Source organism: Garra rufa, chromosome 20 (genome assembly GCF_049309525.1).
Source record: "Garra rufa chromosome 20, GarRuf1.0, whole genome shotgun sequence".
Taxonomy (NCBI): Eukaryota; Metazoa; Chordata; class Actinopteri; order Cypriniformes; family Cyprinidae; genus Garra; species Garra rufa.
Window position 1 is genome coordinate 3,214,123 of NC_133380.1, and position 12,271 is coordinate 3,226,393.

General features: G+C 34.9%; 1 protein-coding gene across 1 annotated transcript in view; it reads right to left on the reverse strand.

Moving 5' to 3' along the window:
* Window positions 1–2,607: 2,607 nt before the first annotated feature.
* The window catches only part of LOC141294294 (CSC1-like protein 2), a 43,604-nt gene continuing 33,940 nt past the window's right edge, over window positions 2,608–12,271 (reverse strand). Inside the window, exons 20-24 of the mRNA XM_073826367.1 lie at window positions 8,896–8,951; window positions 4,312–4,360; window positions 4,135–4,260; window positions 3,938–4,000; window positions 2,608–2,667 (exon numbers count right to left, since the gene is read on the reverse strand). Of these exons, the coding sequence (XP_073682468.1) occupies window positions 2,608–2,667; window positions 3,938–4,000; window positions 4,135–4,260; window positions 4,312–4,360; window positions 8,896–8,951 (354 nt within the window). The remainder of the gene's footprint in view (window positions 2,668–3,937; window positions 4,001–4,134; window positions 4,261–4,311; window positions 4,361–8,895; window positions 8,952–12,271) is intronic.

Genomic DNA, 12,271 nt, shown 5'->3' on the forward strand with positions numbered 1-12,271 from the left:
CAGTAATGATCCGAACGCTGTTATGTTATGTATGATGTTATGTAAACGAGATCTTGTGACCTGACTTGTTTGGTCAAGCACCCATTTAAAAACAAAAAACATTTAATGTTTATGTACAACTATTGGCATTGGTTTAAGCAATTTAACTGAGCTCCACCTGACATGTTTTTTATATAAAAGGATTTATTGATTTATTTTTAAAATATTTTCTATTTTAGATTTAAACATCATCTGAAAGCTAAATAAATAAGCGTATCATTAATGTGTGATTTGTTAGGATATAGGGCAATATTTGGCTGAGATACAACTACAATCAAAGTATTGAAAAAAAATCACCTTTAAGGTTGTCCAGATGAAGTTCTTAGCAATGCATATTACTAATCAAAAATTAAGTTTTGATATATTTATGGTAGGAAATGTACAAAACATATTCAAAACATTCACGAACCTGCTCTGAAGTTTCAATCTGAATCAAATGATTCGCGTTCCAACTCCGAAGTTAAGATCTAAATAAAATGATTCGCGAACCCGCTCCGAAGTTAAGATCTAGATAAAATGATTCACGAACCCGCTCTGAAGTTTCAATCTGAATCAAATGATTCGCGATCCAACTCCAAAGTTAAGATCTAAATAAAATGATTCGCGAACCCGCTCCGAAGTTAAGATCTAGATAAAATGATTCACGAACCCGCTCTGAAGTTTCAATCTGAATCAAATGATTCGCGAACCCGCTGTGAAGTTTCAATCTGAATCAAATGATTCGCGAACCCGCTCTGAAGTTCTGATCTGAATCAAATGATTCGCGAACCTGCTCCGAAGTTCTGATCTGAATCAAATGATTCGCGAACCCGCTCCGTAGTTCCGATCTGAATCAAATGATACGCGAACCCGCTGTGAAGTTTCAATCTGAATCAAATGATTCGCGAACCCGCTCTGAAGTTCTGATCTGAATCAAATGATTCGCGAACCCGCTCTGAAGTTCTGATCTGAATCAAATGATTCGCGAACCTGCTCCGAAGTTCTGATCTGAATCAAATGATTTGCGAACCCGCTCTGAAGTCCTGATCTGAATCAAATGATTCGCGAACCCGCTCTGTAGTTCCGATCTGAATCAAATGATTCGCGAACCCGCTGTGAAGTTTCAATCTGAATCAAATGATTCGCGAACCCGCTCCGAAGTTAAGATCTAGATAAAATGATTCACGAACCTGCTCTGAAGTTCTGATCTGAATCAAATGATTCGCGAACCCGCTCTGAAGTTCTGATCTGAATCAAATGATTCGCGAACCTGCTCCGAAGTTCTGATCTGAATCAAATGATTTGCGAACCCGCTCTGAAGTTCTGATCTGAATCAAATGATTCGCGAACCAGCTCTGTAGTTCCGATCTGAATCAAATGATTCGCGAACCCGCTGTGAAGTTTCAATCTGAATCAAATGATTTGCGAACCCGCTCTGAAGTTCTGATCTGAATCAAATGATTCGCGAACCCGCTCTGAAGTTCTGATCTGAATCAAATGATTCGCGAACCCGCTCTGAAGTTCCGATCTGAATCAAATGATTCGTGAACCTGCTCTAAAGTTCTGATCTGAATCAAATGATTCGCGAACCCGCTCTGAAGTTCTGATCTGAATCAAATGATTCGCGAACCTGCTCCGAAGTTCTGATCTGAATCAAATGATTTGCGAACCCGCTCTGAAGTTCTGATCTGAATCAAATGATTCGCGAACCCGCTCTGTAGTTCCGATCTGAATCAAATGATTCGCGAACCCGCTGTGAAGTTTCAATCTGAATCAAATGATTTGCAAACCCGCTCTGAAGTTCTGATCTGAATCAAATGATTCGCGAACCCGCTCTGAAGTTCTGATCTGAATCAAATGATTCGCGAACCCGCTCTGAAGTTCCGATCTGAATCAAATGATTCGTGAACCTGCTCTAAAGTTCTGATCTGAATCAAATGATTCGCGAACCACTCCGAAGTTTCAATCTGAATCAAATGATTCGTGAACCTGCTCTGAAGTTCCAATCTGAATCAAATGATTCGTGAACCTGCTCTAAAGTTCTGATCTGAATCAAATGATTTGCGAACCACTCCGAAGTTTCAATCTGAATCAAAAGATTCGCAAACCCACTCCGAAGTTTCAATCTGAATCAAAAGATTCGCAAACCTGCTCAGAAGTTTCAATCTGAATCAAAAGATTCCCCAACCCGCTCTAAAGTTCTGATCTAAATCAAATGATTCACGATTCATGCTCCTAAGTTCTATCTGAATAATCATTCAACTCGCAAATCCGCACTGAATTTTTCAATCTAAATCAAATGATTTGCCATTATGTAAAGATAATCTTTACTTAATATCCTAATGATTTTTGGCATAAGAGAAAAATTTGTAATTTTGACCCATACAATGTTTTTTTTTGTTTTTTTAATCTATTGCTACAAATACATCAGTGCTACTTATGACTTGTTTTGTGGTCCAGGATCACATATATATTTATATATAGGTAGGTTATATAAAACAGAATACATTTTTAATTAAATGTTTTGATTTTTGTATCAAATGCATAATAATAACTTGATTTTCATGTAGTGATCTGCTGCTGAAGTGGCTAATGAAGATCCAGAGACACGTGTTTCAGCATCAGTGTGCCCAGCTTGTCTCTCAGCAGCTGCACATAATGACAGATGACCCTGTGCTGTAAAAACCCCGCGAGGTGATCTGCATTATTATTAACTTCAGCAGAGGAAACCCTCCTGAGCTTCATCCTGCAGATCTGTGTTTACCTGCCTCTCAGAGGTTTATCCAAAGTCATATCAAGTAATACAATTAGTGTTCCATTAAATGAACATCTGTGTCCTCTAAAGAATTAAATAACAATATGTATTATTATGCTAATGAAATATTAATTAATGAATAATTTAGTTTGATGGCTGTGGCCAAAATTGCACCTAATTTCAGACTTGACTAAAACTAAATCCATAAAATAAGTTTGTTACTTGAAATTTCTCATTTTCATTCAGTTTAACTTGATGTAGTAAAATAACAAACAAAAAATGTAATAAAAATGACAGACACACTGAACTAAAATACTAAAATGTTGGCTAAAATTAAAATAAAACATATTGGGTCTTACTATTTGAAATAACTGTTTTCTATTTAAATATATTTTAAAATGTAATTTATTCCTGTGATTTCAAAGCTGAATTTTTAGCATCATTACTCCAGTCACATTATCCTTCAGAAATCATTCTAATATGATTATAATATGCTCAAAAAATCATTAATTATTCATAAGTTCAGAAGAACAGCATTTATCTGAAATAGAAATCTATTGTAATATTATAAATGTCTTTTATCATCACTTTGATCAATTTAAAGCATCCTTGGTAAATAAAAGTATTAATTTCTATAATTTCTTTCCCAGAAAAAAAAATGTCATTAAAATGAACCACTAAAGACTAGAGTAATGATGCTGAAAATTCAGATTTGATCACAGGGGTAAATTACATTTTAAAATATTTTACAATAGAAAGCAGTTATTTTAAATACTAAAAATATTTCACAAAATATTACTGCTTTTGCTGTATTTCTGATCAAATAAATGCAGGCTTGGTGAGCAGAGACTTCTTTAAAAAAACATTAAAAATCGTACAGTTCAAAAACTTTTGCCTGGTAGTGTATAAAAAATGATACATATTTTATATAATGCATTTAATAAAGATACATTGTATACATTATATTTCTAAATAAAATAAAAAACATTTAAAAAAACTTAAATGACACACGTTAACTAAAATTAAAATGGATAATAAAACTAATTCAAAATATGATTAAGAATTATAACTACTTGTTTTAACTAAAAACTACAGCATGCCTTCAGGAGTTTATCTGTAGCTGTCATCATACTAGATAGTTGCTAGGGTGTTCTATGTGGTTACCAGGGCCAAGTTAAAGAAGTGCATCCCCATGTCTCTGATATTGTAGATCTGGCTCAGGATCCTCTAAAAGGTGACGCACAAATCACTTGAGACTTGAACATTTTGATTTCACACTTTGTGCTTGTACATCCAAAGCTGCTGCCAAGGACAAACTCTTAATGGTAAACACAAATACCATCACAGTTCAGACACGTCACATTGTCCTCTGGATCGACATGTTTCGCCAGCAGAGGGTCTGTCCACGTGAGATAAGCATTTTCGGTCACATGACTCGTGGCCTGTGTGTCTGTCAGACGCAGCTGCGCTGACAACTGATCTACAGCCTGCCAGCGGCGATCCTCACTGCTGCGTCATGCTGCATGCATGTTGTTTACCGGCAGCCGCTCAACTGGTGTGTCATGAACCTGAAAAGGGACGTCTGTTCTGATAGAGAAACACCAAGGAAACACAATGTTGAATGCAAAAGAGTAATATAAATGAAATATGCAAATGATTAAACTTTGATATGCTGCAGAAAAATTAAGCCGCATGCATGCATGCATTTTTAATAGCGTTTTCTTATGTTTGCATATTGCTAGGCCTGTTATTTGTTTCAAATAGACATGATGTTAGTTCTAATGCTGTGTGGAGTTGGATATACATTTATTAGAATAACAGTTTTTTGATCTAGTTGGTTTACATCTAGTTTACATGTAGATGAAAGCGTTTGGCTTAACTTTTTTACTTAAAGTGACTCATATTGCAATGCGTTTAGGCTTTCCCTTAGTTCAGATGATTAAGAATAGCATGCAACACCAAAGTCATGGGTTCTATTTCCAGAGAAAGCAAGAGCTGATCAAATGCATACCAATGTAAGTTGCTTTGGATAGAAAGTATCTGTTAAATGCATAAATGCAAATGTAATTGGGGTTTTCCTGTAGCTCAAACAGTATGTGCTAGCAATGCCAAGGGCATGGGTTTGATTCAGTTGAATGTAAGTCACTTTTGAATGGATAAAACGGCCTGCTAAATGCATACATTTAATTGGAGATTTCATGAAGCTAAAACAGCGGATTTGGCATTGGAAATGCCGAGGTCATGGGTTCGATTCCCAGGGAATGCATGAACTGATCAGCTGTATGCATTGAATGTAGCGTAAGTTGCTTTGGATAAAACTCTGCTAAAAGCATAAATGTAAATGTCATCAGGGCTTTCATGAAGCTCAAACAGTAGATATGACACTAGCATTCCCAAAGTCTTGGGGTTTCGATTCCCAGGGAAAGCAAGAGCTGATCAAATGCATACCAATGTAAGTTGCTTTGGATAAAAGAGTACACTAAATGGATGAATGTAAATGTGATTGGGGTTTTCCTGTAGCTCAAACAGTAGCTCAAGCAATGCCATGGTCATGAGTTCAATTCCCAGGGAAAGCAGCTGATAAAATGCATACCAATGTAAGTTGCTTCGGATAAAAGAACACACTAAATGCAAGAAAGTAAATGTAAGGTTTTCCTGTAGCTCAAACAGTAGAGCAAACAATGCCAAGGTTATGGGTTCAATTCCCAGGGTAACCAAGAGCTGATCAAATGCACTCCTAATGTAAGTTACTTTGGATAAAAGTCCAGATCTTATACTTTCATGAAGCTCAAACAGCAGATTAGCACTAACAATGCCAAGGCCATGGGTTCGATTCCCAGGGAAATTAATTGATAAAATGTAAATGTGTACCTTGAATGCGTTGTAAGTTGCTTTAGATAAAATTTGTTAAAAGCATTAATGTAAATTCAATTAGGGCTTTCCTGTAGCTTAAACAGTAGAGCAAGCAATGCCAAGGTGTTGGGTTCGATTCCCAAGAAAAACAAGAGCTGATCAAATGCACACTATTGTAAGTTGCTTTGGATAAAGAAATACACAAAATGCATGAATGAAAATCTAATTGGGGTTACCCTGTAGCTCAAACAGTAGAGCAAGCAACACCAAGGTCATGGGTTTGATTCCCAGGAAAAGCAAGAGCTGATCAAATGCATACTATTGTATGTTTCTTTGGATAAAATTATCTGCTAGCTAAATGCATGAATGTAAATGCAATTGGGGTATTCATGTAGCAAATAAAGCAGTAGAGCAAAGTGCTAGCAATGCCAAGATCATGGGTTCGATTCCCAGGGAATGCATGAGTTGATTAAATGTAAACACTGAATGCAAAGTAAGTCGCTTTGGATACTAAATGCATAAATGCAAATGTCGTTGAGGCTTTCATGTAGCTTAAACAGTAGATTTGGCCCTAGCAATCCCAAGGTCATGGGTTTGATTCCCAGGGAAAGCAGCTGATCAAATGCATACCAATATAAAGTTGCTTTGGATAAAAAAAAAAATGCACTAAATGCATGAATGTAAATTCAATTGGAGTTTTCCTATAGAGCAAAGTGATAGCAATTCTGTGGTCATGGGTTCGATTCCCAGGAAATGCACAAACTGATTAAATCCTAAATACTGAATACAATGCAAGTTTCTTTGGATAAGAGTTTTCTAAATGCATAAATGTAATTGGAGCTCTCAAAGGCTCAAACAGTAGATTTGGCGCTAGCAATGCCAAGGTCTTGGATTCGATTCCCAGTGAAGCAAGAACTGATAAAATGTAAATGAGTATCTTGAATGCAGTGCAAGTCACTTTGGATGAAAGCAATTACAGTAATTACAGTAAGTTAATATAATAGGTTATTTTTCTGGTGTCTTGTGCACATTTGAGCAATTAGGTGCTTCCTCCTCAGGGAGACTTTTGGTTCTTTGCCTAAAATGTTCTTAAGTTAATAGAAATGCAAACTTAGTAGTTTGAACTCTGATTTGCATCAGTGCGGCAGGTTTTGCATGACAAGTGCTGTATGCGTTTATTTCAGAAAATGTAAAAATCTAGTTGCTGTTTTTGTCCGGGCTATTTCAATTGCTCTTTATTTTGTTTAGTTATGACACATTGACGCTTTGGCAATTTTGATAAGATTTGTTAAGTTACACAGTTTTTTGTTTTAGAGTAAAAGTCATTTGGTCTTCTTGGTTTTTACATTTAGATAGCATTTGGCAGATGCTTTTATCCAAACTGTAATTGCTTTCAAGTTATACATTTTATCACTTCATGCATTCCCTAGGAATCGAACCCATGACCTTGACATTGCTAAATGCACGCTCATTTAAATGAGTTACAAAATTTGATTGTCTCATTACAGTATGTTAATATAATAGAGATGCTCTTCTGGTGTGTCATGCATGTTAATTTGAGCAATTTAGTGCTTTCTCCTGTGGGAGATGTTTGGTTCTTGGCCAGAAACTATCTTGAGTTAATAGAAAAGAGCCTGTGATTAGTAGTGTTTGTTAAATCATGCATGTTGCTCAAAGTTAGTCTTTGATTTGTGATTTCCATCAAGTTTTGCGTTATTGCATGTATTTACTTAAAATATATATATAGTTGATTTCTAAGCTATTTCAATTACTTTTTTTGTCTTTCAAAGTTATGACACTTTGACTGGCACTTTGAGAATTTTGATAAGATTTGTTAAGTTACAGTGTTTTTTTTGTGTTTTTTTTAATAAAAGTCAATTTATCTTGTTTTTACATTTAAAATTTATGCATTTGACAGATGGCATTTTTCCAGAGTAACTTCAATTGCATTCAAGATATGCATTTTATCACTTAAGTCAATTGAACTGGTTGGCTTTTACATTTAGGTTAATGCATTTCGCAGATGCACAATCTGGGTACTTCCTCCTTTGGAAGACGTTTGGATGTTTGCCTAAAATATTCTTATTAGAAAAATGGTTGTTAAATCATCCCTTTTGCTCAAAGTTAGTAGTTTAAACTATAAATTAATTTGCATCAATTCAGCAGGTTTTGCATGACAAACACCGCATGCATTTACTTTAGAAAATCAAAAAATGTAGTTGCTGGTTTTGCCTGGGCTATTTTAATCACTTTTTATTTTGTCTTTCAAAGTTATGACACATTGTCTGGCGCTTCAGCAATTTTAATAAGAGTAAAACTCAACTGATCTTGTTGCTTTTTACATTTAAAATGATGCATTTGATCGATGCTTTTATCCAAAGTGACTTAAATTGCATTCAAGATATGCTTTCTATTACTTTATGCATTCCCTAGGAATCGAACCCATGACCTTGACGTTGCTAAACGCATGCTCATATAAATGAGATACAACATCTAATTGTGTCATTAGAGTACGTTAATATAATAGAGATGCCCTTCTGGTGTGTCATGCATGTTAATTTGAGCAATTCAGTGCTTTCTCCTCTGGGAGACGTTTGGCTGTTTTCCTAAATGTTCTTGAGATAATAGAAAGAGAGAGAGAGAAAATAAACCCTGTAATTAGTGTTTGTTAAATATTCCCTTTTGCTCAAAGTCGGTAGTTCAATCTGTGATCTGCATCAATGACAATGTGAAATATAAAAATCTAGTTGCAGTTTTTGTCCGGGCTATTTTTTAATCATTCCATTTTCACATGACGAGGATGTTATGACATCTCCTGGCGCTTTAGGAGGTTTGATAAGATTTGTTAAGTGGCTTGACATTTAAGATTGCATTATTTAATTTTTCTAGTTTGTCACAGATGCATTTAATCAAAGTGAACTCTGCATAACTTTTTCATCAAAACATGAGGTTAATTATAAGTGTCAGTTGTGTTTTGATGTTCATAAATATTCAATTCAATATGAAATATTTTGGGAAATCTGAATCAGTGTTTTGGTTCTTTTTGAACACATTCGCTGCCACTTGTCTTTGTTTATTAAATATCCATCTTAAAAAATGTTCTTGCTTTTATATTCATGCATTTGCCAAATGCTTTTGTCCAAGATGCAAACTGAACTTGATGTTTCCAGCATCATGCTGTATTTCTAATACTCAGGCCTGGTTTACTAGCACAGCATTGACAGAAATCTAGCGATCAGCAGATCAGGATGAGGAATTGCATCTCAAACCTCCCGAGGGAATTCCTCGCTCCAGACGTCTTGCTCTCAGGCATATAGACGGTCTGCTGAGGTCACAGCCGTCAACCAAGACAGATATTTAACTTGATGTCTGTCCACACGCCTCTGATAAACGACCAGCTGCGAGCAGCTTCAGGATATTGATAATCCAATAAAAGCAGATGCTATCAAGTGGTTTGGCAGGTTGCTGGGAAAGTGTTTCCTGCTCGCAAAAGAAAGACATGCCATTTAATGCACAAGAGAAAGCCCTTAATGAAATGCTTCAAGTTTTAATTCGGTTATTCCCAATGCATCAAGAGCCAGGAGATGTTTCAGATTTCATGTGGGGCATGTGATTCTGTGTGGATAACTCAATTGAACGTGTGTTTTTTAATAAGCGCAGTGGTGCAGGACATTATAACAGAATAGATTGAATTATCTCAATAGAGCGCATAACAGTCTGGTTTCAGATGTAAAGTCCTATTAATTTTTTTTTTTTTTTGGAAATTAGTTTTTAACAATAATGCATCCGCTCTGAGTTTGTGCATTTGGGACACAAATTTCGAATGCATATCAACAAAAGAGCTTTAAGGTTTTTTATTAAAATAAGTTTGATTTTTCTAATACTTGAAAATAAATAAATTAAGACATAAATGTTAGGACTTTTTAAAGTTGTAAAGATTTTTTAAAAATTATTACTTTCATGCTCAGTTTTTTCACTGTGAAATATTATAATAGTAATATTTCTTATTTTGTCTTTATTTTGTATCTTTAAAACATTTTTATAAATCTAATATCTGTATTAATATAAAGTAGTAATAATAATAATAATAATACACAGGAAATCTGGATTTTTTTTTGGAATTATTAAAATTATTATTATTTGTTTTATTTTGTTTTATTTGCATTTTAAATTATATTTGCAGGTTTATTTTGATAGGTTTGTCTGATTGAACACAACTATATTAAACCGCATTCTGCTATTTTTTTTAGCTATTTGATTTTTTATGTGCATTTGAGACCAAATTTGTATGCATATCAACAAAAGATCTTTAAGGTTTTTCATCAAAACAAGTTTGATAGTTTTTAATACTATAAGAAATTAAGACATAAATGTTAGGACTTTTTACAGTTGTAAAGATTTTTTTTGAATTATTATTACTTTTATGCTCAGTTTTTCACTGTTAAATATTATAATATTAAGATTTCTTATTTTGCCTTTATTTTGTATATTTAAAATATTTGTATAAATCTAATATTTGTAATAATTATAATAATAAACAGCAAACTTGGATTCTTTTAAATTATTATTATTTATTTTTATTTAAAAATATGTTGCATTTTAAATTACATTTGCAGGTTTATTTTGGTAGGTTTTTCTGATTGAACACAACTTTATTAAACCGCATTCTGCTGCTGTGTGAATGTAGCCACGGTCTTTCATCATTTGGTTGGATAATTTTGGTAATTTTATCAGACTTTGTCCCGAATATAACCAGCCATCCAGACTCTTATCAAACAACAGCACAGTGATGTTCAAACCGATGTGATGATTCCATCTCATTGGCTTTTATTGAATTGAAAGCACATAATCTCAGTTTGATGAAGCCACAGGCGCTGATGGCTCTTTAATGATCTCCATGGTCTGGACTGCAATTCTCAAAAGCAGATCATAGACTTTAGAAACCGCTGGCACTAATGGCTCTTTATGATCTACTTAGGCTTATGATGCTTTTGAGAAATGCTGTCCTGGTTTCCTTTCTCCTCTGCTTCTCATTTTGGTCTCCAGATCTTTCTGTGGAAATCCATTCCTCTTTCTTTTTGATTGAGAGGACAGTCTGAGCGTGCACTAAAAGCTCTTTTGTCGGGCTGATGATGTCCTCAAAGGGAGTTTTTCCCTCTGAATTAGCAAATGTTCGTGAAGAGCTTATAAATGGGGAACACGTGGAAGTTAATGAAGTTATTTTTCCACGTTCCTCTGTTGGAGTTTAACAATGTTAATGCAGTTGTGCTTTATTCTGGGCTCGCAAAACACACAAAACACAAAGACATAAAACACATGAACACCACAGATGCTGCTAACGACTTTATCCTTAATTTAGAGTCTTTTCTTCACTTTGTTCTTATTCTCCTCAATGATCTCCTCATTTTAATTGATCTCCTTCTCATTTCTTTCTTTCTTTCTCCTCCTCCATCACAAGAATGACTGAACAGATTTTTGATATTCATATATACCTCTCCAATTTCCGCAGTTTTTGTTCTTCCTGCTATGCACTGCACTACAGTTCCTTCGGTGGCTTGGCCCCGTAATCACTGCTTGCAGCTATTCTTCTCATTGTTCTCGTTAGTGTTCTTCTTTCATGGTTTTAACCTCCTTCTAATTGTTCTTCTTTGTTGTTGCCTTTTGTTTTGTTGTAATTGTGTTTCTCATGGATAGTCAGAACAGATTGAATTTGAGATCATAAGATGGACCACAAACTCTGTTAGCATTTAAGTTATTCACGACTCTGATTAATCATCATAGAAGATGTTAAGAGCAGTATTAAATATATATATATATGTGGCATGAAACACAATTAAAATAGTGATCCTCAGATGTGCTGGACTGGGAAAACACAATTACATCATTAACCTGTTACTCCACTTGATTTTCTTTTCCCCTCCCTTTTTTGTGTGTCAACTGGGGATGCAGGAAAAGTCAATGCTTTATTGATTTTTAAGTCAGTTTTAATTACTTTCAGTGTTCAAATCTACCAAATTGAGATTTGCTATTTTTCGGAAGCCAACTTCCTCTCTGTTTCCCCATTCCTCTGTTTGGCACAAAAGTAGGGAGAAAATAGAAACATCCTTTTGCTTTTTATAACTGTAAGTAGGTTAGTGGGTTCAACGTAAATAAATAAACTTAAAAAGAGTATGAATAAAAAGTGCAGCCCAAGCTCAAGCTGTATTCTTAAGGGAATGCCTCACACCAACGCTGCCTTTAATTTTAATGCCGAGCTCTTGGCTGTTTTTCAACACAGTGAATCAGAACAATCTCATCTTATTGTCCAAATGCATCCATGAGCTCCAGAAAATCTGGCTGAACTCTGGATGAAAACCCTGCGGAATCAAAACAGATCCTTAGGTGTGTGTTTTCTGACTGCGGTGTTGGATGCCAAAAATCATCCTCTTGACTAGGGATGCTCATTTCGGTTAATTTTCCTGACCGACAACCGCTGCTCGTTATCCGATCATTAACCGTTAACTGATAAAATTAGAATAATAAATTCGTTTAAAATAAAAATAGAATGCACGAGTATCTGTGATGATACATAAAAATACAAGCAAATGTTTTATTTTAACGTGCAAACAGCAGCATACAGAGCAACAACAAAAACTGCATTCATAT